The sequence below is a fragment of the Carettochelys insculpta genome, chromosome 6 (genome assembly GCF_033958435.1).
Source record: "Carettochelys insculpta isolate YL-2023 chromosome 6, ASM3395843v1, whole genome shotgun sequence".
Taxonomy (NCBI): domain Eukaryota; kingdom Metazoa; phylum Chordata; order Testudines; family Carettochelyidae; genus Carettochelys; species Carettochelys insculpta.
In genome coordinates, this window is record NC_134142.1 from 116,361,274 (window position 1) to 116,381,555 (window position 20,282).

Sequence of the window (20,282 nt, forward strand, 5' to 3'; positions counted from 1 at the left end):
CTGGGTGTTAATTCTGCTTTTGCAGTTTGTGTTGTTGTTGGGGAAATCCTAACAGAAAAAGCAACCTTAAACATACTTTCTTTTATTCTTCTCTAGCAAAGAATGCTTCCAGAAAGAGGATTTCAGAATTATTTATCAAATTGACCCTACAACTTCATATAAAACTACAATACTCAGACTGGAGCACGGCCTTTAAATGCGACTCTCCAGCCCAGCCAGCTATATTCTGTGAAGATGCTAGAAAAGTTTTTTACTATAACACTGGGCCATAGTTCAACTAGAAACTCAGACTGGGATACACCACTTAGCTGCTGACAGAGACTGAAGTATGAGTGAAATCTGCCTGCAATTAAACCGCCAGCACCTAAATCTGAAAAGCATAAATGTAAAAATGTACAAACCCTCGTGAATAAAATATTGGTGAAATAATATTTATTAAAACATTGTTTATAGTCAAGCTCTTAGATGCAATCACATTTGCTCTGATCCAATGACAGAGACCAAAAACTACAAGATCTTTACCAAATATTCATAAACCTGAATTACCCACCAGGAGAAATAAAAAAACAAATTGACAGGGCCAGATGAATACCCAGAGACCAGCTACTCCAACACAGGCCCAAAAAAGCCAAGAAGAGAACACCACTGGTCATCACCTACAGCCCCCAACTCAAACCACTGGAAACACATTATTAAAGACCTACAACCTATCCTTAATCAGGATGCCACACTCCAGAAGGCCCTAGGTGACAGGCCTTTTTCTCTCCTACGGACAACCTCCCAGCCTTATGAGGATCCTCACCAACAGCCACAGTCTATACCCCAGGAATGCCAGTCCTGGAACCTTTCCTTGCAACAAAGCCTGCTGCCAGCTTTGTCCACGTATCTTCTCTGGAAATACCATCACTGGACCTAACCAGGTTACTCACAGAATCACAGGCACTTTCTCATGCTCCTCTACTAACATCATGTATGCCATCATGTGCCAACAATGCCCAGATGCTTTGTATATTGGACAGACGTCTAATTCCCTTAGACAAAGGGTTAATGGGCACAAAACAGACATCAAAACACTCCAGATCCACAAACCAGTTAGTCATCATTTTAATGGAATGGGGCATTCTGTCAATGACCTAAAGGTATGTGTGTTACTGAAGAAAAATTTTCACACCGCTGTTCAAAGAGAAGCAGCCGAGCTGGCTTTTATATTCAGATTCGGCACATTAACATGTGGTTTGAACCGGGATGGGAATTTTCTGAGTCACTATAGGGGCTCGTCTGCATACTTGGCTTTATCTAATTCTTGACCTTTCTCCCCCCCAACACCCCTCCACCCTCTGATTTGCTCACCTTGATCATTTTTTTCTGATTTGTTCTCCTTGATTATTGTTTTTGGTTCTCTGTGCCTTAAATATTGAGTCTGTTCTGGTCTGGCTATGGTCTGAAGAAGTGGGTCTGTCCCACGAAAGCTCACCTAATAAATTATTTTGCTAGCCTTTAAAGTGCTACTTGACTGCTTTTTGTTTTGATAGTATATAGACTAGCACGGCTCCCTCTCTGTTGTTATTAAAACAGGTGTGTGTGTGTTCATTTTGTTTTTTTACCTTCTGGTTTTGGAGCCTTTAGGGTACCCATGGATTATATTTTCATGTTTTTTTTCTAGTCAAAAGGGCTAGAAACATTTTTTTTTAATAGGAGCTGAGATTCTCATGTCTCTAGGAACTGAGGCTTTAAAAACAATACACCAGTTATCTTGAAACTTGTGATAAAAGCATGAGACTGGACAGCACTGCTTAAGTTATTTCCTGAATCCAGGTGTTAGAGGCCTCGGTCAAGTTGAGGCCCCAGTTTTGCCAGGCATTACACAGAATGGAGAATTTGAGCCTCTTGCAGAAGTTCCAGTTGGCTACATTGCATTTCAGAAGCTCTTTGGTGTTGCTTGCCCAGGGACGCTGACAGCCTCTCTGAGCCCCTAGGCAAGGTGGGGGATGCCCCAAAAGAGCTGGGGCCTCAGGCAGCAGGGGCAGGGCTGCCGAAAGCCAACCCACAGCAATGCCTGGACTGTGGCTCCCTCCAACCCCTCTCATCCAGCTCATGGGACTGTAGTGCCAATATCAAGGGCCTGGGGCTCCAGGTGCTGCTGCTTTTGAATTGCCAAGCCCCAAGGCTACTGCCCTCCATCTCCTCCAGCCCCCAACCACAGGCCTAAACTTGCCACAAAATATAAGGTGGCTCATGTATCTGGAGTGAAATTCTCTCCTCAGTGAAATCAATAGACAAAACTGCCATTGACTTCAGGGCATCAAGATTTCACCCAGGGAATCCAGCCCATAAAGGTCAATCTCAGATCTGTGTGCAGATCCTCCCACCAGCCCACATGGTGTAGATTCCACAGTTATGTGACCTAAGGTACATTGACTCCAGCTACATTATTCACACAGCTGGAGTTGCATAGCTTAGGTTGACTTACCCCAGTACAGCAGGTGTAGCCATAGTTGGAGTGAAGTGGTCAGTTTCCTGTGGACCTAAAGCTTGGCCTGTTTGTGTAATGTCACCCTGCTACGTGGATCACTGGCACCAGGGACTGAACCAGTGACCCCTGTATCTTCCCGCGTGAGTGAAGCCTTTGTTGCTTAAGGCTGTAGCAGTTTCATCAACTTCTGTAGATGGCTCAGCTGCCACTAGAGGGCCACAGAGGGTGACTATGGGTGGGTAAGTTTGGTAAGGGTGCCATTGGAATCCCTTATGTTGGTGTGCATTACGGTTTGTTTAATTAACAACACAACTTAATTTCATACAAACTTTTACCCCAAAATGCTTTACAAAGATAGCATAACTCATCCAATTGAAATGTGGAACAATATAAAATAGCTGCATGAGAGAGAACCCAAGCAGAGGCCTGAGAAGAAAAACACATTTACAGCTAGAGTTGGAAGAGAGACAGAGCATTCATTGATCAGCCAATGAGATGAACCAAAGTTCTTCCAGATGTCAGGAGTTGCAGATGAGAGGAACAGGCTCCCATACCCAGACTATGGAGGGTCTCCAAAGAGATCAGTGTTGGATAAGCACAGTGAGGGTGGGGAACATTCAGAGGTCTTGGTGGATGAGGAGGAGGGGCCGAGGCTGAAGCAATTTCCTGTTTTACAACCAGCGAGGGTCAGAGAGAGAGGTGGATACTTGCATAGTGCCTGTAATATCAGTTTGTAAATGGCTGAGGAGACTGAACAGCTGGAGTAGACCAGGCCCAGCCACAAGTTCAGAGTAACAGCTAAAATCTCTTCTGTTTGTACTCCAAGGCCACTATTTAAAATACTGTCGGAGCAGGAGCTCTCTCTTTTCCCTGCCTCTTCTGCCTCCCACAGGGCACAAGCTCTTTTCCTGCTGAACATGTTCGCTGTCGCTGTACCTGTGTGTGCTGCAGTCAGAGTGAGTCCCTTGCCTGCGTCCCACGCAAGGCTCCCCCTCCCATACACAGCCATTGACCCTTGCAACATCCTGTGGTTTGACACTGGGCCCCCCTCACATTCCAGAAAGCCCTCAATGCTTTTCGTGAAATTAGGAAATCCCCAGGGGTTTCTGACCTAGCAGGAAGACGATGAGAGAGATTGTCAGGTGCTGCCAATCAGCCTAGCTCCACTGACAGCAATGGGACAGTGTGAGCTGACAGCAGCAGAGTGTCTGGCCCATTTGTCCCAAGGGATATGGCAGAGCAGTGAGGCGCTTGCCAGCAGTGAAGTGGGGGTACTTGTGGTGGCATACACAAAACACAAAGAAATGGCACCGTATGTTAATTTTAGCACTGACAATCTGAGGACCTTCCCCCCACCCCATACATACACATTTCTGGGTAGTTATTTGAACTCACTTAGCAGCTGTTCCTTCCCTCCTGCTGTGCTAACACCATGTATGTCCAGTCACTGCAGCATCTTATGAGGTCCTAAGAATGGATGTGCTGTGGAGTGCCTAAAGTTACAAAAAATAATCCTGCCTTTGTAGTCTTCCAGAATCCTTTGAATGTCTTAAGTGCTGTCATCCTAAAACAGTTGGTGGAGTCCCAGTGGCTTCATGACCCATGTGTTTCAAAAGGGCTGCTTGCTTCCAGAAATAAACAGCAGCTGGTGTAAGTTTTAGGTGTTCCCAAACCATGGCAGTGGGGCTTTCTGAGGTGAGATAGCAAGGGCAAAATGAAGAGACAGGATAATCTCTAAAACCACACAATGCAAATAATAATCCAGGAAAATGGAGAGGAGTTCTCACATTTGTGATCTGCAGCCCCCTGACAGAACAGCTTTCTCTGCCCTCTCCTCTCCACAAGTTTTGTCTAATAATAACTCTTAACTTTTTCCTAGACACAAAATCCAGCACTGGCTGCTGCAGTTTTCCCAAACCAAAAGCTGTGGTCTGTAGATGCAATCCCATTTCACTGACTCCTACAGGCTGTTAGACCTGGTCTATCAAGACAGTTTATTTTCAAGGCAACCAGTCCTACAGTCTGTCCATACCCAGCTCTGTTAGAGCTTCCTCTTTGCTCTAATGTTTTCCACCCCCAAAACAGGGGCATATTTCCAGTAGACATTGAATCCATCTGCTTTTCTCATTAGACTGTGACTTTGAGAGCCTCTCTTTCTTTCACTACTAGTTTGTCAGAGACTCTCCTGGTTGGTAAACAGGATCGGGTCAGATGAACCCAGCTGGCCGCAGCAGATGTGCTGCATGGACACATGGGTGGAGTTTTTGTACCAAAGGTCCTGCGATATTTTCACTATTTTAGAAGGCTAACAAGTCATTGTCAAAGATTTAAATGCTTGTGTGTGTGTGTGTGTGTGCGTGCGTGCATGCACACATACACATACACACACACATATATGAGAGTTCCTGGAAAAGAACTTATGGCTGAAAAGGAAAAGAGTGTGGTCTTATCAGCACCACTCTGTGAGGAAGCAGGAGCTTCTTTTGAGAGCTGGGACAGCCTGGAATCTAGGAGACCTTTACAAAAACTGGCACCTCCACAAGACTGACTGTGTAGTTGGTGATGAAGGTTCCTCCATCGAACACCTGGGCAGTGTTGGTGTCCATCCATATCTGGCCTTCCCCAGGCAGGTAGATGTCTCTCTGAACTCCCCCTTGTTCTGTTATTGGGGCAATCAGTACCTGAAGTTAAAAAGAAAAGACCGAACAACCGTCAGTGGGACTAGGTAGAATTAACTGCAGCAAACCTAAGCAAACTGAGGGCCAGATTCAGACGAGTGCCACTGAATGGAAATCCTCACTCTTACAGGATTTGGCCCACAGACATTTCTCATGCAGACCTGGCAGAGCAAGAGACTGATTAGCACCAGGCCACCCCATCAGCAGAAGCAGACCCATTGTGAGGCTGTTTTAAGATTAGACTATAAGTAAATCTCAAATGGAAATAGCAAGGAAAACACAAAAGAGGAAGACCTCGGACAATGACAGGAAGATCTACTGAGACTGAAGAAGAACTGCGGTACTCCTGGAGTTAGCAAGAAGTTTTTCCCTGAGACAGAGTGAAGTGGAGGAGACTTGTAGATGACCTGTGCTCTACCCAGAGTCCAAGGGTTTAAGTGAAGTGAACAGGAATAAACCCAGATTACACAGTGACCATAATTTAAACTGGACTATCATTATTTATATTAGGTTATGTCTTCACTTCATACTCCTGATGGCAGCATGTAGAGTACATACACTGCGCACACCCCTAGCATGGATAATAAATAGCTGCGTAAACAGTGAGTCAGTGTTTGGGTGAATGAAGGCAAGACAGAACCTTCGGGCACATCCCTCTGCATGGCTCGATACACACCCAACCAGTGCTTCCCCTGACTACAGTGATATTTTTAAGTATCATTTCCTGCCAACTCCTCTCAACCACAGCCTTTTCTTGTCGCAGGTAACAACACACCACAGTTTGCGTGTAGCCTGATTTTCACTGCAGCAGGTAGCTACACATCCCCTGTACCCCTCTGCCAATGGTATGCAGTGTAGACATAACCTCACTCTCTTACCCAGAGGCTCCACCTAACAGTAGAGTTCCCTTGTGTCAAGTGACAGTCTGTCACATGAGTGCTGGACAAACGAGATGTCTGTATGCATGTAGGCAGTAGAACTGGCTGAACATTTTCTAGTGGAAGTTTTCCCCTGGAAAATGTACATTTGATGGAGTCCAAACATTCTGCAGGAAGGGGTCAGTTTTGTTTGACCTTTCGACAGCCCACCAGCCTGCTCCATTTTCTGTTGATTGGCTGGCAGGGGACGCACACAGGCTTCCTGGGATCCCAGAGCTGCTGGCTCCATGAGATGTCTGCATGATGTCTGGGTGGGCTGCCAGGCTTCCCAGGTTCCTGTGCTCCCTGCAATGAGTGGCTGGGCTGGTCAGCTACCCCGACTGCTAGACACCCTAGAATGGTTTGAAAATTTCTGTTTGACAGGAAACTTTTTACTTTTTGTTTCAACTCAGAATGATTTTTTTCAGAACTGTGAAATTGTCCACTAAAAGGAAATGTGTGTTTCCGTCCACCTCTGTGTGTGTTAATAGATATGGTGACAGTAGACAGCACTCAAACATATGTAATGTTGTTCGTAGAAGAAGAGACACACTGCAAATGTTTCTGGTATACAGTTCTTTATACAGAGCTCTTAACACCCCCCTACCTGATGAGCCTGCGCCCTAAATGGACAAGATAGACAAAGGGAGAGAGAAGGAGGATGTTGTTACTCCATTTCACTGATGGGGGAAAGTGAGAGAATGAGAGAGAAGATAATCTTCTAGTGAGTCTCTTTTGGCTTTAAACTCTAGGACAGTGTTTTCCAAAGCATGGTACTTGTTCCACGAGTGGTACATGAAAGGATTTCTAGGGGCACATGGCAGAAAATAAATGACTAAAAGTCAGGAAATAAGCACTGGGACAGGACTGGGAGAAGGGGTAGGCTGACGTACCAAAAGGGATACATAAAGGTTTTAAATTTGAGAAACACTGCTCTAGGACTAAGAGTTTAAATGGCTTGTTTAGGTCACACACTGAGAGCAATTTGTTGAGACCCATGGATGGGGCTCATAGTTTGCTCGATGGCTTAGATTTCGCCATTTGTTATCTCATATTTCTGGCATCATACTAATAAAGGCTGAATCTTTTATTTTAATTAGGAATGAACATACTGATTTGAATGGAAGGATTTCCAATGACTTGAATGGGTTTTGGATCAAACAGAGAAAGCCCCATAATCCTGCAAAGAAGGCAGCTCTCATGCTGCATTAGAATTCTTACATCACATTTAATGCCCAAGACTGCACAGAACTTCACCCTGCACCAATGAATGGCCATTCCATTGCTAGGGGGCTCTTGATTCTAATCTCTACTAAAACAGCAGTCATGGAGCACTTTAAAGATTAACAAAATCATGTATGAGGTGATGAGCTTTCGTGGAACAGACCCACTTCTTCAGACCCATAGCATTTCCAGTACAGGATGACAGTTATACAGAATATTCTGTTGCTAATCTCTACTAGGCATCACTAATGTATCTAGTCACTAGGTGCCAGTTAAAAATGTGTATAATATTTGTCCATAATGGTCTGACTCTAAATGACTTACTTTAGCCACAGTTTTGTGTGTGACTTTTCCCCAGCTCACTGTCTGTTCTCTGCTTATCTCTATCCAGAAGAGTTGGGCTTAGATGGCTACAATTAGTCCACAGGGATGCATGCTGTATGGTTTACCTGGAAAAATCTCTTGGTTAGTAATTGTTGTTATATATCAGTGTAATAACTTGCTGGTTGATTATTCCTTGGACTCCGTGTGAGTCTTTATGTCTTTTATAATGGCTCAGGAGACATAGAGTAGGATGTGCAAAAGAGTCTCAGGGCCCCCACTGAAATTCTGTCTTCATTGACTAGTTAATCCAAGGGACTGGTACCCAAGGTTGGCCTGGCCTAGCCCAGATCAGAACCCTACCTGTGTTACTGTGTACTCACTGTTCTGCACTCAACTGTGTGTTGCTGAAAGCATACACATTGATTCTTTGCATTAAAATGTTCTAGGATTCTTTCCCAGTCCATTGTGTCAATTGTAGAAAAAGCTGTGCCTCCTTTAGGGGGGAATTGTGGGAAGAGCATTGGAGGACTATCAAGCACCTGAGTGATTTTTGTCTGCATCCTCACTGTAAAGTGGTAGATTCTAGTTTAAGCGGAATTTGGATTCTGACTCACAACCCCACCTGTGTAAACTAAGCCAGGTTTAAAGCACTGCCAAATCCAGGTCAAGAGGTTTTTCTGTGTGCCTAGAAAGGGTGTTCGGGCTAAAACCCATTCTCTGACCCATGTTAACTGTGCAGTGAAGACAGCCTTTCTGGAATTTAGACCTCCAGCTTATATTCTTTCAAAAATCCATTCCTGATGCCTCATTGTACAGACAATTGCTTTGGATAAAAAAACACCCAAAGAGTTAACCTCCAATTAAATTATTTTTATTCTGAGATCTGTCATAACTGTGCATCCTCTGACAATAGCTAGTAGCCAGACTCTGCAGTATGGCACCTTCATAGTAATCCACAATTTTCAGAGAATTTTAAAGCTCTCTTTTTTTTTAAATTAATAAGGAAAATAATTTAAAAAAATCAAAAGCTTTCATTTACAGAGGCATCATAATGTCTTTCTTTCCCCTTCAGAAAAAGAAATGGCAAATCCCAGGCTCTTGAAAATAGTCATTACTGAGAAATTATTTCACTTCAGAAACTGGAAAAGGATTTCAGGCACCTACATTACAAGTTTTGGAAAACAAAATTGTGTTTTCTAGGGAAGAGCCAGCTGGGTTTTACATAATTTTGAGCCCACTAGAAAACTGATTTTTTATTCAAATTTTAATGGTTACTAGATCCCTGAGCCTCTTAGGAGAGACGAAAAAGCGAGGTTAAATGAGAGAGAGATGCTAATGAGAAAAAAGTATTAAAACAATTAACATTCTATAAAACGCCACTCACAGATGAAGTGATCACACATATCAAATAACAAAATGGAACTTGTTTGTGGAGACTTCTTAGGCCTGTGAAATACTTGTGATAGGTTGGATCACAAAGGTCCCTTTGGGATTGTCCCTGGGTGTCTGATCAAGCCACTGACATCCTCCTTCCTGCCCTCTGGGGCTACCTCCCTAACCTTGTTCTGCTGTACCAGAAGCTCTGGTTTCCCCCCAGCCACAGCACAGAGTTGGGGTCATTGCCCCCGGGCAGAGCAACACAGACACTGAAACAGCTCAGCTCTGGGAAGGCTCAGGCTTGTCAGCACCCAAGAACCCAATGGCCAAACAGGACCAAAACCCCAAATAAATCTTACTTTGTATGAAAGCTTTACAAAGAAAGCTTGTAAGTCAACCCTCTTTATCAACCTAAGGGAAATATGCACAGTGGTTTCCCCATCTCCCCCGCTTTGGTTACAACTGAGCTTGATAATATATAAAAGTGTTTTATTATGTATAAAAAGTAGGACTTAGGTGATTGCAAGTGAAAACAGACAGATCAAAGTCAGTTACTAAGCCAAATAAACAAAACATTGCAGCTAATTCTAATAAACTAAGAAACTTGTTACATGCAAACTCTCACCTTAACAGTTCTAATTGTCTCTTTCACAAGCTAAACAGCCTCTTAGCCCAATTCTTCCACCTGTTGAATTGTAGATGCTTCAAGCAGGAATGTTGGATGGTAAGTGTGTGTGTGGCTGGGGCAAGGGGGTGTAACTGTAGTTTGGCAACTCCACCTATTGTTGGGTTTTCTCCCTTTATCGCCTTTTTGCCCAAGGCAAGAATTCTTTGTGTTCAGTTCAAGCATTTTTCACCTTGAGTGGAAAAGTACCATATTCAAAATGGGTTTCAGCATCAGGTGGCCTGACTGCATATCCACACCAGCTACAGTTTGGACTCACAGGAGAATCAAAACTATTCACAGATCATTGACTTGTTCACTGAACAATTAAGTTCCTACAGTATCACTAATGCCTTTATTAGAGTCTCTGAACTAGTAAAACCAGTTCCGACTTAATATTTCTAACTTCACCTACAAGAAAGATACATGCACAACAATTGAATAAACACGCATATGGCGTTCCCAAGCTCTTGAAGTCAATCAAGCAACAATTTGCCTTACCGAAAAAGCAGTTTGTACTTTTCCTCAGAGAAATTGTTTACAGTGACGGAAGACTGTCAAAGGACTCAGTTGAATTCAAATGTCCGAAGGTTTGGATTCCTCTCCGCATTAGTGGTTGGACATTTCAAAACAGTTTGCACATGTTCCAGTGTTCCCTTGACCTTAAGAATGGGCTTTTTGGGTTATATTTTAGTAAACCTCACCCCAATGAGATATGTTGCATAGAAAGTAAGATAATATTTAGCCTCTTTCTTAGCTCAAAAAGAGCTCAGCTTTTCTTTGAATAGTGAAATAAGCTTATACTTGTATGAGTTCTGATTTCATCAGAACAACTAGAGATTGATTGCGGTATTTGCCTAGAACATACTGGATTGTACTGTATTTTAGGGGCCTAACTTTCAGGCTGACTCTGGCTCTGTATCTTTCACGAGAAAGGTCTGAGGTCATGCTGATCTTTGTTCTAGAGCATGTGGTAATAAAGAATCTTTTCCTGTTAATGCAGATCACGTTACTGCACTGGAACTGTCTGATTCAATTGCAGAGTAGACTTTTCAAAGGTTTTTTGGGAAGGAAATATGTTTTAGATTGGTTGTAATTGTAACTAATCTTCCACTTCACAGCCAAAATTCCAGACCTTTGTTGTTGTAGAAAGGTTTTCTATGAAGTTTATTGTTCAATAACATTTTCCATGATCAAACCGTGTTTGCAACTGGGAAGTTCTTCATCCCAAATTATTGGGAGAACTGGGGATCTGAGATAATTTAAACGAATATGTAATCTACAGATCATAGGACACTTGGGTTAACTCATCACATGTTGTAAGAGATGCCATGGAATCTTTAATGACCGCAGGGTCCTGCTCTTTTCCCTACTCAAAAAGACTGTTCCTCTATCAATGTGAGAACATCCAATAAAAAAATAAAAAATCACATGGCTCAGTTCCAAAAAGGGGAGTTTTATTATTGATATCTGTGGCTATGTCTACACATGCACACTACATTGAAATAGCTTATTTCGATGTAGCGACATCGAAATAGTTTATTTAGATGAATAACGTCTACACATCCTCCAGGGCTGGCAACGTCGACGTTCAACTTCGATGTTGGGCAGCACCACATTGAAATAGGCGCTGCGACGGAACGTCTACACGCCAAAGTAGCACACATCGAAATAAGGGTGCCAGGCACAGCTGCAGACAGGGTCACAGGGCGGACTCAACAGCAAGCCGCTCCCTTAAAGGGCCCCTCCCAGACACAGTTGCACTAAACAACACAAGATCCACAGAGCCGACAACTGGTTGCAGACCCTGTGCATGCAGCATGGATCCCCAGCTGCTGCAGCAGCAGCCAGAAGCCCTGGGCTAAGGGCTGCTGCACACGGTGACCATAGAGCCCCGCAGAGGCTGGAGAGAGAGCGTCTCTCAACCCCTCAGCTGATGGCCGCCATGGCAGACCCCGCTATTTTGATGTTGCGGGACGCAGATCGTCTACACGTGCCCTACTTCGACGTTCAACTTCGAAGTAGGGCGCTATTCCCATCCCCTCATGGGGTTAGCGACTTCGACGTCTCGCTGCCTAACCTCGATTTCAACTTCGAAATAGCGCCCAACACGTGTAGCCGTGACAGGCGCTATTTCGAAGTTGGCGCTGCTACTTCGAAGTAGCGTGCATGTGTAGACGCGGCCTGTGAGAGCAGGACTGGGCTTGCAGTGCTGGAGCTCACCTGTACTAAATAGGGGATAGAATATGGAGTACCTGTCTCATCCACTTTGACCTCCCATCCCCAGGGTCCTTCTGTGAATTGTTGGAGCTGAGCCATGGCAACATTTCCAGACAGCTGATATATGATAGTAAGCCCCGACACAGCCAGAAAAGCCCACCTAGCCCAGAGATTTCAAGATCAAATAATAAACACAGATAATAAAATATGTTTTCAATTTAAATGTTTATACTTGTCTCCCTGACACACGTGTTATTCTCCTTTCACCCAGGGACCCAGACAGCAACTAGAGCTGGGGCAAGCTGCCATCTAACTCAGGCCTCTCTGCTGCCTGTTTAACCCCTCAGCTGGCGGTCCCCTGCAGTGACTGCTTTGCTGCTAGGAATGTCCTGGGAATATGAGGAAATGGCCCATTGCTCCTGGCCATGCAAACTGGTGCTGTCACTCAGACTCATCCCAGCATGCCCAACAGCACAGCACGTGCCAGCATGCAGACACAGTTTGACAGTGCAGTGCATGGCACCACCTCTTCTCAGTCTAGCCCATGTGGCAGCCACCAGAGTGCTCTTTTCCTGGCCTACTCAGCAGCACAGTGTGCACCAAGGTGAGAGACAGTCTGGCCCTAGTAGCAGCAGCATAGTACAGCATAGTACAAATGTGGACCAGGTAAGCCTGGGGCTCAGCAGATCAAGCTGTGCAGAGGCACATCTGACGGCGTGGTGGGAAGCATCACACAGAAGCAACTCAGCACAACCAGCAATCCAAATGAGCTAACTGGCTAACTGTGAGGGTTATGGCCTGGAAACAGGCGGCATAGTGCTGTCCCCCACTCCCTCCATGGACCATGTTTATGAAGGGCCACCAGCCGCATGAACAGGTAGAAAAGTGAGCGGCGCTGCTCAAATACACCTTGACACGTCCAGTTGGCGTAGCAGGAAGCTCACCCAGACCTAGCCCTGCACGTTTGGCATCACCGTGAATATTGTCACTCAAGTGAATCTCAATGCATTGACCAACACAGGTGTCTCCCAGGCATACTGAGTATGTGCAGGTGCACAGTAAGCAGCATTGGCAGATGCAGCTCAGATGTCTAACAAAGTGGAGACCCGTTGCACCACCAGGGCTATACTATAGACAGTCTTTACAGGGTTTCTCTTCTTATGGGCAGGAAGTCTTCAGCAGAGAGGCTTCCAGCTGCCTCCCTGATTGACCTCTTCCTCACTGCCTGCCCCTGTCTTCTGGCTCCTTCCCAGCCTTTATAGACTACTTGGCTTGTCATGTTGGCTGGTGTTGCCAATTATTAGGCCAGCATCAGGCCTTTTCATCAGCCCCAATCTGCACCTCTTGATTGGAACTGCTAATTAGGTGCTCTTGCACCCTGCTACCCTGGACAACTCACTAGGGCAGCAGTCAACCTCAGAAATGGGCTGGACAGGGTGCCTGTGTGTCAAAGGCCCCATGTGGAAACATCTGACTGTCCAAAGAATGCCATTTTTATTATTAAATATTATATCTGTTAGGGTAGGGCCTGGAGGTTCCAGTCAAAATCAGGGCCCCATTGTGCAAGGTGCTATACACTCTCACAGGGAGAGAGTCCCTGACCTGAAACACGGACAGAATCTAAACAGTAGGATTCATTACTGTCCCTACTACCATAGAGCCTTAGAATCATAGAACAACAGAGCTGGAAGAGACCTAAAAAAGCCATCGAGTCCAGCCCCTAAGCAGGACCAAACCCATCAGGTCAGCCCAGCCAGGGCTTTGATGAGCTGAGACTTAAACACCTCCAGGGATGGAGACTCCACTACTTCCCTGGGTAGACCATTCCAATGCTTCACCACCCTCCTAGTGAAAAAGTTTTCCTAGGCTATGTCTACACTAGCCATTTCAAAGTTTACTAATGAAGTGCTGAAATACATATTCAGCGCCTCATTAGCATGTGGGTGGCTGCGACACTTCGAAGTTGATGCAGCTTGCCACTGCACGGCTCATCCAGACGGGGCTCTTTTTCAAAAGGACCCCGGCTACTTCGAAGTCCCCTTATTCCTATAGGAATAAGCAGATAGGAATAAGGGGACTTCGAAGTAGCCGGGGTCCTTTCGAAAAGGAGCCCCATCTGGACGAGCCGCACGGAAGCGAGCCACGTCAATTTTGAAGTGCCACAGCCGCCCGCATGCTAATGAGGCACTGAATATGTATTTCAGCGCTTCATTAGTGAACTTCGAAATGGCCATTTGCATGGCCATCTCAAAGTTTTTGGCCAGTGTAGACACGGCCCTAATGTTCAACCTGGACCTTCCCAACCACAGCTTGAGACCATTGTTCCGTGTTCTGCCACCCGTGGCCACTGTGAACAGCCTCTCTCCAGCCTCTGCAACCTCCCTTCAGTAAGTTGAAGGCTGTTATCAAGTCCCACCTCAGTCTTCTCTTCTGCAGAGTAAACAGTCCCCATTCCCTCAACCTTTCTTCATAGGTCATATGCTCCAGCCCCCTAATTATTTTGGTCACCCTCCGCTGGACCCTCTCCAGTGTATCCACATCCTTCCTATAACTGGGGGCCCAGAACTGGACACAGTACTCCAGATGCAGCCTCGCCAAGGCCAAATAAAGAGGAATAATCACTTCTTTGGCTCTACTGGCAATGCTCCTCTTGATGCAACCTAATATGCCATTAGCTTTCTTGGCTACAATGGCACACTGTTGACTCATGTCCAGCTTCTCGTCTACTACAACTCCCAGGTTCTTTTCTGCAGTACTTCTACCGAGCCAGTTGGACCCCAGCCTATAACAATGCTTGGGATTCTTCTGGCCCAAGTGCAGGACTCTGCACTTGTCCTTATTGAACCTCATCAGATTTCTTGAAGCCCAGTCTTCCAATTTGTCTAAGTCACTCTGGACCTTGTCTCTACCCTCCAGTGTATCTACCTCTCCCCCTAGCTTAGTGTCATCCGCAAACTTGCTGAGGGTGCAATCTGACCCCTCATCCAGGTCATTGATAAATATGTTGAACAGAACAGGACCCAGAACCGAACCTTGGGGCACTCCACTAGAAACCGACTGCCATCCCGACATCGAGCCGTTGATCACTACCCTCTGGGCCTGACCTTCTGGCCAGCTTTCTGTCCATCTTACTGTCCATTTATCCAATCCACATTCCTTTAACTTGCTGACAAGAATATTGTGGGAGACCATATCAAAAGCTTTGCTGAAGTCAAGATAAATCACATCCATTGATTTTCCCCTATCCACAGAGCCAGTTATCTCATCGTAGAAACTAATCAGATTGGTCAGGAATGACTTGCCCTTCATGAATCCATGCTGACTATTCCTGATCACTTTCCCCTCCTCCAAGTGCCTCAAAATGACTTCCTTGAGGAGCCCCTCCATGATTTTTCCAGGGACTGATGTAAGACTGACCTTGGGAACTTCGTCACAGATCAGGGCCCCAGTTTGCTAGGGGGACTGTTCCAACGCAGGACACAAAACAGTCCCTTCCACAAGAAGCTTACAATGTCAGCACTAGACCTGAAACAACAGAGGGACACGGACTGACGGGTGTCCAGAGAAACAATGAGACAAAGCTGAGATGGTGGGCTCTGCCCATCAACAGCCAAGGTTTTCTGTAGGTAGTATGTGAAAGGAGATGGATGATGAAGTTGCTGTGGGAATGGCTACAGGGAATGCTTCCCAAGACTGAGGAGCACCATGGTACAAAGCAGGAATGTGCTTGCTTGAAAATGTAACAAGTGGGCAGTGGGGCTAACTGGAGGCAGGAGTCTATGCCTTAGTACTGAAGAGGAGAGGATACGTAGGGGAAGGCCTAAACAAATGGATAAGGCAGAAGAAGGTGGGGAAAAGGAAGCAGGATTGTTCTACCTACTGAGGAACAGAAAGACACAAGGACTTGCCCAAGGTCACACAAGCAGTCTGTTGCAGAGCCAGGAACTGAACCAGGTCTGCTGAATGCTGGTGTAAGAACTTAACCACGAGATCATTCTTCTTCACATAGGGTTACTCTATTTGAACGTTCAAGAAAGAGGACACCCCTGAGAGTGTATCTGTATCAGTATCTACCAACTCACATTGTATTAATGTGTTATAGTATCCAACCCTCATCCAGGTCATTGATAAATATGCTGAACAGAACAGGACCCCGAACCAAACCTTGGGGCACTGCACTAGAAACTGACTGCCATCCCGACATCGAGCCGTTGATCACTACCCTCTGGGCCAGACTTTCAGTGAACCCTCAAAATGCACGATTTCGAGTTGCACTTAATTCACATAAATGCAAGTTAAGTGCAACTCAAAATCCCATCCCCCCCAGCCCTGGTTCAACATCCCTGGACCTGCGCGGCTCCAGTTCAGCGCCCCCCACCCCCTTTAGCCCTGCTCACCACACGTGCATGGCTCTGGCTCACCCATGACCCCTGCACCCAGCTCTGGCTGCGGTTCACCCCCCGACCTGGCTCCATCTCACCACCCCTCATGCGTGGCTGTAGCTCAACCCCACTGTGGCAGCCCGGTTAAACACCCCCGCCACACGTGCAGCTCTGGCTCAACTTCACCCCCCACCCACCTGCAGCCCTAACCCACCCTAGCTTAATCCCCTTGCCCCTTTCCCACAGCCCCAATCCACCACCAGGCTTAACCCTGCCCAACTGCCCTCCTCCCAGCCCCAGGACTTACCTTTCAAAAGGAGCTCTACATGCTCTTGCTGCTTCCCCAGCTGCAGAACTTGCGTTCCACTGGGGAAAAAAAGCCGCCCCTTGACTTACCCGAAATGCAAGTTGCGCGTGGGAACACAACCCTCACATAAATCAAGGCACTACTGTACACTAATACAACCTGAGTTGGTGGATTCTGACACGGATGCACTGCCTCTCAGGGGTGTCCTCTCTTTTGAAAGTTCAAACAGGGTAACCCTATGAACTGGTAAGTCCAAAATCCAGGTCTGATGTCAAGGGAACTGGATTCACTGTTCATTTTTGGGCCATGATAGAGAATAGTTTTGAGCTGAAAACTCTGACCCACATCTGAATCTGGCATTAGGGTTGGTGTCTGACTCTGACAAGGAGGCAGTCTTCTGCCCCACAACCAGGGGTAAACTGGGAGAGAACAAGGGGGCAAACACTGACTGCAGCTGACAGGTTGAGTCTTTCTGTCATAAGCAGAAAAAGTACAGCTAAAAGATGGAACCCTGCCAGAGACAGAGAAATCTCCTGAAAGTAGCATAGAAATTAAGGGAAAAAATCGGCAATTGGGCAGGTTAACTTGCGAAGCAATCTGTGAGTGGTTCATGTCACAGTGACTTTGGCAGTATTGCTCTGATAATGTTTCCAAAATGATGAAAGGGAGAAGACAATGTAAATGGTGAGAGGGATGGAGAGCTGTCTATGAAGACAAACTGAAAATATTGGGACTGCTGGCTTTAGAAAGCAGACAAAGTGGATGGTATAGGAATTATCAAATGGAATTGAGCAGTAAATCAGAAGCAGAATTCCATTTGGGAGCTATATTCAGGACTGGCAAAATGAGAAATATCCCACGGTGCAACTGTGCTAGTGCAGGAGAAGAAGAGTAAAGAATGCTTGCCAGGGGACACATCAAAGACACAAAATGTACCAGCTATGTTTAAAGAATTTGCTCCCTCTAACACTCTAAAATTGCTCATCTTTGACATATATTATCCAGTATCATCACTTGAATATGATCTGTGTGCACACACAGCCTGATTTTAAAAACAGTCTCAATTTTGGTTCAAATGCTAATATCAGAGGCCAAGATTTTTAAAGGAGAATAAATATTATGTTGGAGCATGAGCTTTCATGGGCAAAGACCCACTGCTTTGCCCACACAAACCTGTGCTCCAGTATATCTGTTAGTCTACAAAGTGCTATAGGACTCCTCATTGTTTTTGCAGATACAGACTAACACAGCTACCCCTCTGATAAAGGAGACTGGGGAGATACCAGGTCCCTGGCTTGAGACCTCTAGAAAGGGTATGATTTTCAGAGGGTGAAAGTGGGGCTACATTAAGACATAGGCACTATAGGGTGATGCAGAGTGCCCCAGCTGCTGGACTCACGTGACAGCTTTTGATTCTAAGCTTTCACTAACAAAAGTCTAAGCCTTGTGGTCAGACTGACAGACTTGAAAATTGGCCCTAGTGATATCTGCCTGAGTCTGCAGAGAGCCTGAAATAATAACTTATTGATGTCAATTGCCCCAGGCATCTAAAAGGACTGTGAACTCTGCGGTCCAATGTGCTGATGGCTCCTGCTGACACACCCCAGCAGAAGACCTTGTGTGTGTGTGTGTGTGTGTGTGTGTAAGAGATCGCAGGAGAGAAGTGTAGTACGCCTGGCCCACCTATTGCAGCACATACACTTCATTTGCTAGGGTAAGTGCTGAGGGGAACTCTGCTGTACTTCACAGAGGAGAAATGATCCCTACAATTGCTTGGAGTCAGGGTGAAAAAGGCCTCACTCTGCTGCACTGACTCTTTAGTTTGGTAAATTCTTGGAAGAGTCAATGGACTCCTGATCAGCCTGACAATAACGAACCAGATGCACACAGCTCAGTGCTCTGGCACAGGGGTGTCCAACAGCCAGACCGTGGGCCAGAATCAGGCACGCAGAGCCTTTCCAGATGGCCTGTGTGGCTGGCGTCTGTGGCCGGGCCAGCTGCTGCAGAGCCCTGGCAGCTGGGGCGTGGAGCCACCACTGGCCTTGGAAGCAGAGCCCCAGCCCCCACTCTGACTGCTGGGCTCTGCCACTGGCCCCGTGCCCCAGACGGGGCTCTACTGCTGGGGCCAGCAGGTGAACAGGGGACCATTTGGGGCTATGGGAGGTCTATGGCTGGGGGTAGTTTGGGGCTGAGGGGTGTTTATTGCTGGGTGGCAGAGGGCGGTTTGAGGTTGCAGGGGGTCTAAGGCTGGGGGTGGGTTTAAGGTCGGGAGTACGTGTGGTTTGGGACCGCAGGGGGCAGGTTGGCAATGCGAGGGCTTTAAGCCTGGAGGAGGTGTTCTGGGGCTATTCTGTGTTTGCCCCCTGAAACACATAAAAAATTGCCATGTGGCTCCTGATGAAAAAAGTTGGACACTCCTGCTCTAGAGTCTGCCTCTAACAGTAACCAAGAATACAGCCCAGCTCTCACAAGCAATGAGTAGGGCTTCTGCTTGTGCTCAGAACAAACCTTATGAGAAACAATCCAGTGCACATGTACAGAGGAGTCTATAGTAACAAACCAATGTTTTTCTGCAGCTGGAGTGACAGGGGTGATTAAGGAAAATGAGTGGGCAGAGGAGATGAATGAAGTCTATAAAATACTTTTCAAATAGTTGGAAATTCCAGTTGTTTGTACCAGAACTATAAGTGGCAGCAACTTTGCCAAAACACTGTAAACACAACTGTGAAATACTGCTATGGCAGGGTCAGAGTAGGCTTCAGAGAACATCCCATCACTCAAAATAACTCTTGCATTATTCTTTGCCAGGCTTTCCAATTGGAGGGAAATCAGAGAAGTGCATCAAAACGACTAAGGGGCTGGAGCAGCTGTCTTATGAGGAAAGATTTAAAAAGCTAACTTTTCTTAGCATGGCTGAGAGATAACAAAGGATCTGATCAAGTATTTGGATAATATAAATATCAGGTTGGAAAAGGTGTTGTTTACAGTAGGGAGAAAGGACGTCACTAGGAGTCATAGGATAAAACTCAGAAGAAATAAAAATAGGTTGACTATCATCAGCAATAGACAACAGTAAAAGCTGATAAGCCATGGAACAACCTTCACCAGGATGCAGTGGAAACTCACTCACTAAAGCCATAAAAAATTAGACTGAGAAAAGCACTGGCAAATATAGGGAAAGGTCTTCCACTGACCTGCTGGTTTGGATGAGTGCCAATGACTTAATTGGTCTTGTGCATCTTTAATGTCTATGGGCCTTATCAAAAGCCCACTCAAGTCAATGTGAGTCTGAGTGAGACTACAGTGGGCTTTGGATCAGTTCCTATTGTTCTAAGGCAGGAATTTAATTTGGAGCCTTCAGCGAAGAGGGGTGGGGAGTAATGTGCAGGTATCAAGATTACCTGGTCTTAATAATAACTTTTAAAATGTTGCTGAGTGTAATCAGTGCCCATATCTCCATATTTCTTACCTCATCTCCAATGAGGAATTCATCATCTACAGTGAAGGTGACTGGATCATTGGGGCTGAGCCACCACAGCGGCCGGAAGATGGGATACCCCCAGGAGAGCCATTCCTTGCTGAATTTTAGGACAAGTGGAACAACGAAATCTTGATGCCTCTGTATGTATTGCCTAGTGAGATTCAGTACCTGAGGAGAAGAATTCAGCATGTACTTTCACTTAAACAACAGCCATAAAAACAGAAAAATGAGATTT

The 20,282-nt window shown here is 45.8% G+C and overlaps 1 protein-coding gene across 1 annotated transcript in view; it reads right to left on the reverse strand.

The window, feature by feature from the left end:
- Nucleotides 1–4,980: 4,980 nt before the first annotated feature.
- The window catches only part of LOC142014008 (SITS-binding protein-like), a 62,897-nt gene continuing 47,595 nt past the window's right edge, over nt 4,981–20,282 (reverse strand). The window contains exons 9-10 of the mRNA XM_074996005.1: nt 20,036–20,215; nt 4,981–5,154 (exon numbers count right to left, since the gene is read on the reverse strand). Of these exons, the coding sequence (XP_074852106.1) occupies nt 4,981–5,154; nt 20,036–20,215 (354 nt within the window). The remainder of the gene's footprint in view (nt 5,155–20,035; nt 20,216–20,282) is intronic.